At 41.7% G+C, this 16,203-nt stretch overlaps 1 protein-coding gene across 4 annotated transcripts in view; it reads left to right on the plus strand.

Annotated features, from left to right (window-relative positions):
• The window catches only part of tmem131l (transmembrane 131 like), a 100,097-nt gene extending 84,756 nt beyond the window's left edge, over positions 1-15,341 (plus strand). For 3 of the 4 annotated variants that reach the window (XM_021619107.2, XM_021619105.2, XM_021619106.2), the window contains exons 29-34: positions 2,204-2,282; positions 2,674-2,789; positions 3,125-3,257; positions 11,744-11,820; positions 11,966-12,105; positions 14,805-15,341. In XM_021619107.2, the coding sequence (XP_021474782.2) occupies positions 2,204-2,282; positions 2,674-2,789; positions 3,125-3,257; positions 11,744-11,820; positions 11,966-12,105; positions 14,805-15,113 (854 nt within the window). In that variant the 3' untranslated portion in view covers positions 15,114-15,341. The remainder of the gene's footprint in view (positions 1-2,203; positions 2,283-2,673; positions 2,790-3,124; positions 3,258-11,743; positions 11,821-11,965; positions 12,106-14,804) is intronic. The other variant, XM_021619108.2, reaches the window with a different exon arrangement.
• Positions 15,342-16,203: the final 862 nt, after the last annotated feature.

Here is a 16,203-nt window from a genome sequence, read left to right on the forward strand (position 1 = left end):
TTGGTGTGTCTCCCAGGTGGCTTGTGGCAAACTTTAAACAACACTTTTTATGGATATCTTTAAGAAATGGCTTTCTTCTTGCCACTCTTCCATAAAGGCCAGATTTGTACAATATACGACTGATTGTTGTCCTATGGACAGAGTCTCCCACCTCAGCTGTAGATCTCTGCAGTTCATCCAGAGTGATCATGGGCCTCTTGGCTGCATCTCTGATCAGTCTTCTCCTTGTATGAGCTGAAAGTTTAGAGGGACGGCCAGGTCTTGGTAGATTTGCAGTGGTCTGATACTCCTTCCATTTCAATATTATCGCTTGCACAGTGCTCCTTGGGATGTTTAAAGCTTGGGAAATCTTTTTGTATCCAAATCCGGCTTTAAACTTCTTCACAACAGTATCTCGGACCTGCCTGGTGTGTTCCTTGTTCTTCCTGATGCTCTCTGCGCTTTTAACGGACCTCTGAAACTATCACAGTGCAGGTGCATTTATACGGAGACTTGATTACACACAGGTGGATTGTATTTATCATCATTAGTCATTTAGGTCAACATTGGATCATTCAGAGATCCTCACTGAACTTCTGGAGAGAGTTTGCTGCACTGAAAGTAAAGGGGCTGAATAATTTTGCACGCCCAATTTTTCAGTTTTTGATTTGTTAAAAAAGTTTGAAATATCCAATAAATGTCGTTCCACTTCATGATTGTGTCCCACTTGTTGTTGATTCTTCACAAAAAAATACAGTTTTATATCTTTATGTTTGAAGCCTGAAATGTGGCAAAAGGTCGCAAAGTTCAAGGGGGCCGAATACTTTCGCAAGGCACTGTACGTTGTACACAAAGGATATTTTTGCAGAATTCTGCATGCAGTCTCTATTTGGTGTTTGTCCCATTTTGTGAAGTCTCGGTTGGTGAGCAGACCCCAGACCTCATAACCATAAAGGGCAATGGGCTCTATGACTGATTCAAGTATTTTTAGCCAGATCCTAATTGGTATGTTGAATTTTATGTTCCTTTTGATGGCATAGAATGCCCTTCTTGCCTTTTCTCTCAGATCGTTCACAGCTTTGTGGAAGTTAACTGTGGCGCTGATGTTTAGGCCGAGGTATATATTGTTATTTGTGTGCTCTAGGGCAACGGTTTGTGGTCCTGGCGACTGGACCTTTTTTGGAACACTTATTTTGGTTTTTACTGAGATTTACTGGCAGGGCCCAAGTCTGGCAGTATCTGTGCAGAATATCTAGGTGCTGCTGTAGGCCCTCCTTGGTTGGAGGGGTGCAAAATCCACTTGTCATTTAAATCTCTTACTCTGGTGACTCTTTCTCACACTTGCCTAGTGCCATTCGTGTTTTCTCATTGACATGAGGACCGCATAAACGTTTATATTGACCTGTCAAACACACTCTGGTAATGGCTGAAATGGGCCCAATGGAATACATTGTTTTTCCGTTGCCTCTATAAAAGCGCTAACGCTACGTCTGGGATTTAACACTCTGTATCGACAGTTGCATCACAAGAAAGACGTCTTATTTTGGTAGGTTTCGATGTTTGTGCATTTGAAGAAAAAAAAAAGTTAGGATTTAGTTCAAATGTTTTCAAATTAGAGGCGCTGAAATTAAAGGTACCTCTGATAAAAATGTCTGATCTCGCAAACGATGTAAGTATGTATAGATGGGCGTAATCTAGAGCCAAGCATTTGATTTTAAAAACGCATGGTTATCCTTCTCACGGAACACTTGTTGAATTATGCAAGAGAACGTGACGACCGTAATGAATAACTAATGAGGCTGTCTAGACAGCGCAGGTTGGCCTAGAGACAGAACATGTTTTCGCCGGTCGTCGCCCTGTTCCACCCCTTTATATAAAAATGTATTAATGAATGCAAATACACCCAGGCAAATGATGCACATAATATTGTTTATTTTTCCTGTAAACCTGGGGGGGGGGTGTTTTATAATAAATGTAATACCCGAATGCACACCCAAATGCCTGAGCTCCATTCGTTATTTGTCCGTGCCAGTGCAATGTTTTATGTGCTATAATTCAGTCAATCTGATTTTGATTTATACCATTCTGGAAAAGTATTGCAGTGTTTTCACTCTCCCCCTCTCTGGCGCTGATATGGTAGAGAAAAGGATGTATGAACTACCACGTTTTTCATTAGAAAGCATGGTCAGAGTTGTGGTTTGTAGCTGTGTGTCTGTGTCCACAGGGGACTCCATGCAGTATGGCGTCTACCCAGCCGAGAGGGACTGCTACCAGACCATGAACTCCACCTACAAGGCCCAGAGGTACACGCACGCACACACACACACACACATTAACTGATGTAATCACACACAGACGGATAAATACACACATGTAAACAGACACACACAGCAACCACATAGATTGGAAGGCATACTCTTATGGTCATTTAGCAGACTATTTTATTTTAAGCTACTTACAGTTCAACCCACAACTGTAGTGTGGCTAGCACTGCCATACTCTAACCAACTGTACCACTCTTACTGTTTCAAGAAGTGTACTATCATTCTAAAAGTCCTTAATGACAAAATCCCTAATGGAGAAGTCAAAGTTCCAATAATAATGATTATTTATGTACATTTTTTAAAAGTGTTTTTCATTACACACACACATACACACAATCTCAAAGTGCTATATCTGTCCCCTGGTGCGCAGCATGAATAACCTGTACAGGAAGGAGCCTTGCCAAAGCCCAACAGACCCCGCCCCGGTGCCCCCCAGCTTTGCCCCCAGCTTCGCTTCTGTAGCAGCCCGCATGGACAGAACCATGGGTGAGTGAAGTGCTCAGTCAATAAATGTTGACATACCTGTACATCAGAATCCGTGTGTAAAATGTCTTGTCTATTATAAATAGAAAGTTGACCTAAAAAATGGAAGTGCTGTAAAATCAGCATGTAAGGGTATTGTGTTGTTTGTCATTGCTTGAATGCGTTTCGCAAATTATTGCGATTTCTGTAAATGTTTGGTGTCGTAAATCGGGGATGGCCAATGCTCTTTCTGGACAGCCAAGTACTCAGGCTTTTTCTCCAACCTTACCATAAAGCCTGCGTTACAGCTTTCTCTGTTAGAAACGCACCAACATAATTGTTTCCCTCTTCTCTCTCAGATGTGGCGGGCCACTATTTGCCTGAGGAGACGTGGTCGGCACCCTCCGTGCCCCTCACCAATGAGTTCAGGTACAATACCTCAGAGGCCGTGCCCTACGTACCTCAAGCCTCAGCACCCGCACCCTTCAACGGGTACGTCACTAAGCCAAGACGAAATGTACTAATTGTGTCTTTGTACAGTCATGTTGTAGCTTAGGAAGCCATTTTGATTGTCTGTCAGGCCATGTTGATCATACAGCTATTTTATACAGTAATCATGTACCTATGAACCAGAGTTTATAGCACCGAGGCGGTGTGCCCTAGTAGGGAGTGCTCAACCTGTACTATTAGCTCAAACAAATAGAACGTTGTCATGTCTACCTACTTCTCATATCCTTCCCAATAAAAACAATCAAGAATGCCAGAGGTGTTTAAAAATTGCCCACATTAACATATGTAGCCTAAAAAGCAAGGTTCATGAAATCAATAACTTGCTTGTAATAGATGACATTCATATTCTGACCATCTCTAAAACTCACTTAGATAATACATTTGATACAGTGGTAGCAATACATGGTTACAACATCTACAGAAAATACTGAAATGCCAATGGGGGTGATGTTATGGTCTGTATTCAGAACCACATTCCTGTAAAGCTTAGAGGTGATTTGAAGTAAAATGGCTACAGGTTCATCTGCCTCACCTAAAGCCCATTCTGGGAAGCTGTTATAGACCACCAAGTGCTAACAATCAATATATGTGAAATGCTTGATAATGTATGTGGAATCAACAGAGGTGTATATTCTGGGTGACCTTAATATCAACTGGCTTTCATCAAGCTGCCCACTCAAGAAAAAGCTTCAAACTGTAACCAGTGTCTGCAACCTCGTTCAGGTTATCAATCAACCTTCCAGGTTATTTACAAACAGCACAGGAATGAAATCATCAACATGTATTGATCACATCTTTACTAATGCTGCAGAAATCTGCATTAAAACAGTATCAAAATCTATAGGATGTTGTGATCACAATATAGTAGCCATAGCTAGGAAAACCAAAGTTCCAAAGGCTGGGCCTAATATAGTGTATAAGAAGTCATACAATATGTTTTGTAGTGATTCCTATGTTCATTAAAACTTGTTTGGTTGTGAGTGATGTGGCAGAAGGAATGGCAAATCAGTCTGGCTGCACAACCGATTGGCAAACGTACCGGAAATTGAGAAATCATGTGGCTAAATTGAATGAAAAGAAGAAGAAACTGTACTATGAAACAAAGATAAATGAATGATAGTAATACGTTTTACAGCACCTTAATTGTAATTTAGGGCAAAAAGACTCGGCTCCGTCGTTCATTGAATCAGATGGCACATTCATCACAAAACCCACTGATATTGCCAACTACTTTAATGATTTGTTTTCATCGGCAAGATTAGCAAACTTAAGCATGACATGCCAGCAACAAACGCTGACACTACACATCCAAGTATATCTGACCAAAATATGAAAGCCAAGCATTGTAACTTATTATTTCTGAAAAGTGAGCCCGGAAAAGGTGAAGAAATGGTTGTCTATCAACAATGACAAGCCACCTGGGTCTGACAACTTGGATGGAAAATGACTGAGGATGATAGTGTACGATATCGCCACTCCTGTTTGCCGTTTCTTCAATATAAGCCTACAAGAAAGTGTGCTTTCAGGCCTGGAGGGAAGCAAAAGTAATTCCGCTACCTAAGTAAAGTCCCCATTACTGGCTCAAATAGCTGACCAATCAGCCTGTTACCAACCCTTAGTACACTTTTGGGGGGAAATTGTGTTTGATCAAATACAATGCTATTTTACAAACTTATAGGGAAGGACATTCAACAAGCACACCACTTACACACATGACTGATGATTGGCTGAGCGAAATTGATAGCGAAACGATTGTGGGAGCTGTTTTGAGACTTCGGTACGGCTTTTGGCATTATTATTATTATTTTTTAAACTCTGTTTATTAAGTTTTGAACATACACACACACACACACACACAGACAAGACAAAGCAATATAAATAATATACTCAACTAGAAAAAAAAATACAAATAAAAAAAATAGCTTTAAAGATACCATACTTTAGACAAGTTAAACACACCGGGCAGAAGGCTACAGAGGTTAAAGGGCAATCTGTAGTACAGGGACAGAGCAAACACCTCACCATTGTTCCTGTAAGCAGTCAAGGGATAAGGGTGGAGAAATGCAACCACTCACAGAGAGTCATAGCCACAGACCGACCATCCACTGGACAAAAAAAAAGTTTACAATGCTTTAAAATAAAAAAATAAAATGATTATTCATGTAAGCGTGAACAAAATGTAAAAATAACTGGGACAAACAAGCTAACACTTCAGTCTCTGCCTGGGCAAGATGAACAAGGCATCTGCGGACCACAATCAATAAGCACATGGACCTTAATAGCTTAATACTTAATCCTCCAACCCTTAAATCAGAGACTTATTTTAGTATTAATTGGAATGCCATCAGAGGATGGACTGTTTAAAGTAAGAGCGGAACGGAGCCCAAGCCTCATCAAACAGTTTGGGGTTCCCACGTGAATTGAATTTAATTTTTTCTAGTTTCAGAGAGCACAACACATCCCTCACCCAATATTTATAAGATGGGGGAGCTGCCATCTTCCAGTTCTGTAGTATTAGCCGTCGAGTTGTATAAGCAACAGTGTCCGACTGGATTCTTGATAGGGGGGTACCCATGGGCAGTACTCCAAAAAGGGCTGTAAGGGGAGACGGATCTATAACAGTGTCATATATATCAGAGAAACATTTAAATATTAATTCCCAGAAACCTGACAGTTTATGACAGCCCCAAAACATATGCAACAGTGTGGCTGGTTCCACCTTACATCTGACACAGGTAGGATCAAAATCAGAGAATATTCTTCCAAGTTTGGCCCCCGACCAGTGGATACGGTGAACCACCTTGAATTGAATGAGGCTGTGTCTAGTGCTAAAAGAGGACGAGTGTACCCAGCGCAGCACAGATTCCCAGGCTTCTTCCCCAAGTTCCTCCCCAAATCCTTTTCCCATCGAGTCTTTAAAGGCACCAGAGAAGGGTTCTGTAGGTCATGAATGATTGCATATACATCTGAAATTGCGCCTCTAGGAAGCTTGTTCAGCTCCAAGATGCTCTCTATAGCAGTATTCGCAGGCCTATTGGGAAATCCAGGTGTGTTAGCCCTAACAAAGTTTCTAGTCTGGAGATAGCGGAAAAAGTGGGATTGGGGGAGATTGAACTTTTCCTGCAGCTGAGAAAAAGAGGCAAATGTATCATCAAAGAATAATTGGGCTAGCGAGGAAAGGCCTAGTGAGTGCCAAATGCCAAAAGCCCCATCATTCAAAGATGGAGGAAATAAAATGTTCTGATTGATTGGGCCTGATAGAGAAAAGCCTCGGAGGCTAAAGGCTAAACGGAACTGATTCCACATTTTAAGAGACTGCTTTACAATTGGGTTGGTACACCTTTTGCCTAGGGACACTGGGAGAGACGAGCACAGCACAGAGGAAAGTGCTGCAGGTTTACACGATTCAGACTCCATCTGGGCCCAGAGTGGTCTAGGGCCAGTAGGATCAGTCTGCAGCCAGTACAGAACAGCTCTGAAATTTGCAGCCCAGTAGTATGTCTGAAAATTTGGTAAAGCTAAACCCCCCAATGACCTAGGCTTCTGTAAATGTTTTCTACCAATCCGTGGTACCTTGCCATTCCAAATAAAATGCATGAATGTTTGATCCAGTGAAATAAAAAAAGATTTTGGAATAAAAATGGGTAAACATTGAAATAAATATAAAAATGTGGGCAACACATTCATTTTAATGACATTAACCCTTCTGATAAGAGAAAGGGGTAGCGAATTCCAAAAAGTAAAAGATTGTTTCAATCTGTCTGCTAGAGCAACAAAGTTTTCCTGAAACAAATTTGAATATTTCCTTGTCACTTTTACTCCCAAGTAAGTGAATTGATCCCGGACAATCCTAAACTGAGAACTTGTGAAAGAGCACTTTAAAGCAGCCTTGTTTACCGGAAAGAGCTCACTCTTGCCTAGATTCAGCTTGTACCCTGAGATTGATCCAAACTTTTTAAGAACAGATAGGGCACGTGGCAATGAGGTATCGGGTTGGAGATAAACAAAAGGAGGTCATCAGCATATAGCGAGACTTTCTGCTCCCAGCCCGCCCTGATTATGCCTTGAAAGGCATCATTAGAGCGTAGTGCAATGGCGAGAGGCTCGATTGCCAAAGCAAACAACAAGGGGGAGAGTGGGCAACCCTGTCTGGATCCGCGGTGCAAGGGAAAATAGTCAGAGGACAAGTTATTGGTCCGTACCGAAGCCATGGGGGGAAAATAAATAATATTTATCCACGCAATGAATTTGGGGCCAAAGCCAAATCTATAAAGGGCAGCTGTTAGGTAATCCCATTCAACGCGGTCAAACGCTTTTTCGGCATCAAGTGAGACCACCACCTCCGGGTCCTCCGACGCTGGGGAGTACAGTATATTCATAAGGCGCCTAATATTGAAAAATAAATGCCTATTTCTCACAAAGCCAGTCTGGTCAGAGTGTATTACTTGGTGCAGCAAGCCTTCCATACGGATGGCTAAAAGCTTAGCTAGGATTTTGTAATCACAGTTTAAAAGCGAGATTGGGCGATAGGATCCACATTCCAGGGGGTCTTTGTTTTTCTTTAGTAGTAATGAAATTGAAGCCTGATTAAAGACTAGGCGGCAGCTTTGAAGTATTGAGGCACTCTGCAAATAGTCGGGACAAGAATGGGCAAAGCAGACCAGAAAACGTCCTGTAAAATTTGGTTGGAAAACCGTCCGGACCCGGTGATTTACCACTTTTCATTGCGGACACTGCTGTTGCAATCTCCTCAAGCGTAAATTCTTCTTCTAGACAGTCATGGGAGTCTGTATCAATTGAAGGCATATTCAAGCCATTAAAGAAGGAATCAATCAGCGAAGGGTCTTGAGGGGATTCAGAGGTGTATAGCGCAGAGTAAAATTGTTTCAATTGATCATTGATCTCTTTATGTATAACTGTGGTGGCACCAGGGTCCTTATTTGTGGGATTAAACGTGAGGCCTCAGATTTACGGATCTGATGTGCAAGGAGTTTACTGGCCTTGTCGCCTTGTTCATAGACTTTGTATCGAGCTCGCAAGAGTAACTGTTCAGCTTGCCTGGTAGAAAGCTCATCAAATTCAGATTGGCGTAGTTGGCGCTCTTTATGCAGATCAGAGGAAGGATCCGTAGCATACTTCTCATCCAATGTGGCTATGGACTCGCTCAGGTCCCGAAGTCGCTGGGAGCGAACTCTGTTTTGGTTGGGTGTATAAGAAATAATTTGGCCACGTAGGTACAGTGCCTTGCGAAAGTATTCGGCCCCCTTGAACTTTGCGACCTTTTGCCACATTTCAGGCTTCAAACATAAAAATATAAAACTGTATTTTTTTGTGAAGAATCAACAACAAGTGGGACACAATCATGAAGTGGAACGACATTTATTGGATATTTCAAACTTTTTTAACAAATCAAAAACTGAAAAATTGGGCGTGCAAAAGTATTTGGGCTCTCACCCAAAAATCTAATTTGAAGTAAGGAAATCGTAGTAAGACAATCAAAAATAATAGTAATTATAATAGTAGTCTAATTGAAGCTGAGACAGCTTACAGCCAATCCCAAAAAACTAAGTCTGCGCAACGTTGAACGTTTGCTGGGCTTAAATGACGCTCAAAACTTTTAAAATTAAAGTGAGGCCCCAGAAACCGTGTAGCCTCGGGAGACATTTATTGTTTACTGGGTCAATGCAAACGGATGCAGTAAACAAATAACCAAAAATATTTTGAGTCACTGAGACAATGTGTAAACAAACTAAATAGGTGAGCGAGATAAGGCACGCACACTAGATGATCAAAACATTAGATAACATCAAATAAGCCTGAATAGTTTCACCAACTATACAAGACTAGCCTGTTATATCTAAACATAATTGTACCACAAGTGGGGTACTTACTATCCACAGTTCGCAAGCAACAGTTGCTAAACTGTGAGCATATTCAAGACTTCTTGATGTGACGTTGAATGTGAGCCATAGCCGCCTCCGGAGATTTAAATGTGTGGTCTTTACCCTCATGAGATATCCATAAACGGGCCGGGAATCGCAGTCCATACTTCACACTTGGATGGTCCCGAAGTACTCGTTTGGCCTGTCCGAAGGCTGCGCGCTGCCTGGAAACAGTGAGGGAGTAGTCCTGGTATATGGAAAAGCTCTGTCCTTGAAAGCTCAGTGGTATTGCGGGCTCGTCGGAGGATCTCCATCTTCTCATGAAAAAAGTGCACTCGAAGAATTATGTCACGGGGCCTCTCCCCATCCCGGGGCTTTGGGCGCAGCGACCGGTGGGCTCGATCAATCAGGGGCTTTTCATCTAAGGCAAGAACATCCTTCAACAGCCCTGAAACGAAATCCGTGGCGCGATGCATTTCCGCGGACTCCGGGACTGATACAAGCCTCAGATTATTGCGGCGAGAGAATCCCTCTAAACTCACACAGCTCTCCCTCACCTTTTTCAAATCCGCAGCTAGGCGTTTAACTTCAGCCTCTAGGGATGTAGTTAAATCGGAGAGATTAGTAGCGGAGGCCTCCAGTGCTGCAATCGTTGTAGTGTGTGACGCAGTTGTTGTTTTGAGTAATGTAATTGCCGGCACAGTCTCCTTCCGCAGGATGGTTAAATCTGCTTTTAAAGTATCAGAAACCTCCTGTATTCTGGCCTCAATCGTAGCAACCACCTGTGTTTTCATTTCAACTATCTCAGAGCGTAGTAGTTTGATGGCCTCGAATGTTCATTTCAGCGCCGCCAGGCCAAGCCGCGCCCCCGGGTAAAGTGTGCGTCCCCGGGCCCTCAGACTCAGGAGAGGGCGGTGATGAGAGCGGGTCTTGTAGGCCGGGTTTTCTCAAAGTCATGTTCTTGGCCTTATGTTTGGTTGACATGCTGACATTCGTAAGCAAAGTAGTCTTGGTTTTTACGGAAAGGGATCACCAAATTAATATTTGAAAATAAATACGGTTTTGCTGCAGAATTCACATAAACTTTAAGAATACCACGGGAGCAAACGGAAAACACGTCAGTCGCACATGGCGTCCCCTACCATCCCCGGCTTTTGGCATTATTGATCATAGTATGCTGCTAGAAAAACACATTTGTTATGGCTTTACACCCCCTGCTATATTGTTGATAAAGAGTTACCTGTTTAACAGAACAGAGGGTGTTATTTAATGGAAGCCTCTAACATAACAGGTAGAATCAGGAATTCCCCAAGGCAGCAGTCTAGGCCCTTTGAAAAAGGTAATCTTTACTAATGGCATGCCACTGGCTTTAAGTAAAGCCAGTGTCTCTATGTATGCGGATGACTCAACACTATACACATCAGCTACTACAGCGATTGAAATGACTGCAACACTTAACAAAAAGCTGTAGACAGTTTCAGAATGGGTGGCAAGAAATAAGTTAGTCCTAAATATTTCTAGAACTAATCTGTCGTTCTGCCCATGAACAAGGCAGTTAACCCACTGTTCCTAGGCCGTCATTGTAAATAAGATTTAGTTCTTAACTGACTTGCCTAGTTAAATAAAGGTAAAATAAAAATCAATAGATAAATTGTAAACTGCCATGGTCAAAACATGTTGATACAACAGTAGCTAAGATGTGGAGAAGACTGTCCATAATAAAGCGCTGCTCTGCCTTAACAGCACTATCAACAAGGCAGGTCATAAAGACCCTAGTTTTGTCGCAGCTGGATTACTGTCCAGTCGCGTGGTCAGGTGCCACAAAGATGGACTTAGGAACATTGGCTCAGAAGAGGGCAGCACGGCTGGCCTGTACATGTAAACGGAATGCTGACTTGAATAATATGCACATCAATCTCTCATGGCCCAAAGTAGAGGAGATATTTACTGCCTCACTACTTGTTTCTGTAAGAAGTATTGGCATGCTGAATGCACCGACCTCTCTGTTTAAACTACTAGCGCACAGCTAGTAGACGTCTCTTCACAATCTCCAAGTCAAGAACAGACTATGGCAGGCGCACAGGACTACATAGAACCATGTCTACATGGAACTCTATTCCACGTCCGATAACTGATGCAAGCAGTAGAATTATATTTATATATATATATATACACACACACACACACACACACACGCCTACCTACCTTATGGAACAGCGGTGACTGAAGAGACACACGGCATACACGTATTAACACACGCACTCTACACACAAGTACACATGGATTGTGTTGTAGAGTAGTGGCCTGAGGGCAGACACTTAATGTGTTCTGAAAAGTGTTAGGAAATGTAATGTCACGCAATATTTTTTGTTGTATGCAACTGTCTTAATTTGCTGGACCCCAGGAATAGTGGCTGTTGCCTTGATAGCAGCTAATGGGGATCCTTAAATTAAAATGTGTTTTTACCTCTGTACTGTGGTCACCTGTCAATTTAGATACAGAAATGTATTGTGAAATTATGTGTTAGCTAATTCACGATTTTGTGTTTTTGTGTGTTTTTTTTCACGAATTTGTGTTCTCAAACAGCTTCCCTTGGAACAGTGCCAAAAGCCAATGTAACAGCCCGTACGTGTACTGTGACCAGGGCAACTACGTGTCAGCAGGTAGGCGTCAAAGCTACTGTGTTATTGTGTGTAAAATGTCTTATATGGGTCTCCCTTGAAAAAGGACTTTTGATCTCAATGGGACAACCTGGTGAAACATCATGGGAAAACCACTTACCATTGTGTCCTTACCATCGGTCCGCAGGTAACACCAACTTCCACAACAGTTTCCCATGCCAGCCAGAGAGCCAGACGATAGCCTACAGCCACCAACCCAGCTGGAGAGAGGAATGTTCCCAGGAGGCTCCCTCGTCCTGGGATACAGCCGGCTGTGTGGGCAGCAAGGTAAACCTCTGGGACCCGCTGCTGGCTCCATTCAACCTATCATTACTGTCTGCCTCAGTCAATGACCTAGTCCTAACCACTTGGCTTTGTGCCAGGTTTACTAAGCTTCTGCACCAAAGACGAACGGCCTTCATTTACACTTAACATTCTTTTTTTTTTTCCAAAACCTTTATTTTACCCTGTGGAAAAAGCCATGTGCAAACGCTTACTAAATCTGTCTCAGTAAAGCTTAGTATTTAATGTTATATAGTTATGATATTAATATAAAGTATAAAAGATTGTTTGATATTATTTAAATGGATAATCAATGTGAGTGTTATTGTAACTCATCTGAATCTGTTTTCTGAAACGCCCTTTGACCTCTGTATCCTCTGTTTTTCCCTTTTACTGGTGCTGTCACATTTTAACATCACAATCTAACTGTTTATAAAAAATAAAATAAAAAAGCAAATGGAGCTTAGAAAATAGGAACTTCAACCTCTGCGGTTTGATTGGGAATCTAGGGAGTGAGGCTTTGTCTGCTTCTCTTGTGTGTGGACAACTTCCATCTTTCACAAACTACCATGGTTCTGGACTCCGCATGGGTCAATACAATGTGGATCATAGTCTTTCTGTTTGGCTTTATTTTAGAGCATTGTTATTTAGACCAAAACAATGTCACTGACTGCTTGATGACATTGATGATACCTTTCTTTTCCTAATTCTTGGTAAAAGTCACATAAGTGGAATGTATTGTATTGAATTATTTTCTAACAAGAACCAGAAAGTGAACACCAACATACTAGTGGTGACAGGCCTGTAAAATGAAGCTTTTATACTTGTATTTATCAAGATCCTGACCACCTCCATTATGTCTTGTGTGCAATGTTCCCTCAAATTTTTGTTGGGCACTGAGCAAATTTCTGGTTTGATGAGTGCAAACTTGAATGTTGTGAAAATTCGGTGCAACTTCCAGTGCATGTTTACTGTGAAGACTGAGGCTGGACCTGCTTTAAGTTAGTTTTAACAGTGGCCAAGTAGGCTACTGTGGCTATTTGATCGTAATGTAGGCCTAACAAAAACAATGGAGAAAATGCATCCCATAACATTTTAACATGGAAATAGCAGTTATATTATTCAGCCTACAGTAGCAGCCAATGTGTTGCATTCAATGTAGGTCTACATTCCAAAAGAAAACATGCTGGGCTTCACATTAACCTGTTTATCCACATGTCCTTCAGACAAGGAGGTGACTAAAAATGTTGTTTGATGTAAGAAACCATTAAATGTAAGAAACCAGAAACCATTTCACTAATAAAATGCATCATTACAGAGAATCAGACAAATTATGCTACCCTGTGCCTATTGGCCACTTAGCTTATTCAAGCCTGTCTCAAATACAACACTGCCCCTTTAAGCCAAAAAAAAAGCTCTTTACCTAACTCGCTTTTCAAAAATGTATAAGTTTTGTGCTCTTGTAGGAAGCAATCACTCCCCTATTGCTGACTACAAATGATCTATAACTGGGTTAATAACTCACTTACTAGCAAATGATATGAACAAAATGTTTGCATGCAGCTCTCGCTTTGATCTCAAAACAAGCGCATCTACTTATGGCCGCTCATGCTGTGAACACAGTCCAGTTCATAGTAAATTGCACAGATCCATATATGGCAATGGTCTATTTACATATAGGCCTACTGTAGCCCTGATTTGTTTATGCCGCACCGGTCTGTGTAGAGTACAGGTAGAGTTTTGCGTATCAATGCAATTGAATCCTACTCCTATGCGTTCTGTCTACAACAAAATCTCTTGCATAGTTTCGGTATGTTGCATAGAAAGTGGCTAATATTGTGTTGATTCGATCACAATTGTAACAGTATAGGGAAATGTTGATAGTGTTAAGTGAACTCTGGAACAGTGGTCACCAACCTTTTCTGAGTCAAGATCAATTTGAGTCAAAATGCAAGCTGAGATCTACCGCTCAGATTTTTTTTCTTAGACATTAACAACTTAAGCATATTAACCAATTTAAAACAGTACCGTGGCAATGAGGTTTGTGCAGTAAACTATAGGCCCAATAAGTTATGACTGAATATTGGCTTTGCTTGAATTGGCCAGCCAATGCGCTGTTGTTCGGGCTGTTTTTTCAAATTCGAAATATGAGATAGGCTGTATGATCACACCGGTAATAGATCCGTTGTTGTATTTAAAATTTTAAAAAATTAACCTTTATTTAACTAGGCAAGTCAGTTAAGAAAAAATTCTTATTTACAATGACGGGCTAGGAACAGTGGGTTAACTGACTTGTTCAGGGGCAGAACGTGTGAACCACAGCTGAGTGTGAGCATACATTTTTTTTTTTTATAAAAAAATACTGGGCTGATGGTACCTGCATCTGATGGGCTTGTTCAGCGGAGGGAGAGAGGAGCAGACTGAGGGTCCGCCTCTCAACCTCATTCCGCTCTCCCTTTCCTCCACTGACACGGTCTTCCAGATAATGGACGAAACCCGAGTCGCACCGCATTATTTCTGCCTCATGCACAAATGTGTTACTCCTTTGAACAGAGAAAGTGAAATATTCCTTTAAATAACTTTACTTTTAGATTTTTGCCCTCACTGAAGTGTCCAGCAACATTTTAATATTATATTTTTTGTTAAATAAATGGTGCATATCTTTTCTAAACCATGTTTTTTTCTCTCACTCTGTTCCCCCGTAGCCATATTTCCCCGGCACCAGGAGCCTGTCCCCCATGTCTAGTCTGTTCGGTTCCATCTGGACCCCCCAGAGTGAGCCGTACCAAAGCCACTTCCAACCCGAGCGCTCAGCCCCCATGTCCCCTGTCTGCCCCATCACCCCGCCTCACGCCCCCTTCAACCGGGAGCCCGGGGGCATGTGCCGCCCCAAGCAGTACTCCAGCTTCAACCCTTTCGGCCCCCACATGAACCTGGACATTTGGAACTCCTCATCCAACCGCAGCTCAAACTCGCAGCTGTCCAATGACTCGGGCTACTGTGGTGACATTTAATTAAAACCTGGCATAACCGACGACAACAAACAAAAACGATGCTATAAAAGAAAGGAACAAGAAATGAATGTGCTTTTATCGATAATGGGGGAAAAAATGTGAATATTCCTTTACTTTTATGTTATTTTTTTCTTTCAAACGTTCAATGTTGTGAAAGGTTAAGCATTTGTTGTATATTTTTCTAGATGTTTTGATCATAGAAAATTAAAACATTTAAAAAGTTTTGTACTTGATGTCTTGTTTTCTTTGTCCCCCACGCTACAACTATTTAGCAGTAGCAGATGGACCGTATAAGCTTGTTATCTTTGCCATCCATCAAAATCACTTTCATACAGCAGTTGAAATCGCTTTACAAAAACAATTATAACCAGAAAATGACACAGAATTCAAATGTACAACAGGTGATGGCCTAATAATATACAGTGAAGCATAGATCAAAACAAGAAATCAATCGATTCAAATCACTGTGCACAATTGATGTCAATCAATTAAAAGTAAGTTTATAAAAGTGTCATTTTTAAGATTCTAGGATGAGGATAATTCGTTGATCTTTGAACACAAATTGAACTATACAGGACAAAAATATAAATACAACATGCAACGATTTCAACTATTTTACTCCGTTACAGTTCATATAATGAAATCAGTCAATTTAAATAAATTCATTGGGCCCTAATCTATGGATTTCACATAACTGGTCAGGGGCGCAGCCATGGGTGGGGTTGGGAGTGCATTGGCCCACCCACTTGGGAGCCAAGTCCACCGTCTGGTTGGGGCTGGCTCCCAAATCTGAATTAGTTTTTCCCCACTAAAGGGCTTCATTACAGACAGAAATACTCCTCAGTTTCATCAGCTGTCCCGGTGGCTAGTCACAGACGATGTGGAGGCCTTTTTATTGTCCCCCACCACAAGGTGCACCTGTGTAATGATCATGCTGTCTAATCAGCTTCTTGATAACCCATCCACCTGACAGGTGGGGCATATCTTGGCAAAGGACAAAATGCTCACTAACAGGGATGTGAATAGTATCTGAATACCTCGATGTCGGTCAGCCTGCTTTATATAGCAAGCCACTGCCACATGACTAACC

The sequence above is a fragment of the Oncorhynchus mykiss genome, chromosome 10 (genome assembly GCF_013265735.2).
Source record: "Oncorhynchus mykiss isolate Arlee chromosome 10, USDA_OmykA_1.1, whole genome shotgun sequence".
Classification (NCBI taxonomy): Eukaryota; Metazoa; Chordata; class Actinopteri; order Salmoniformes; family Salmonidae; genus Oncorhynchus; species Oncorhynchus mykiss.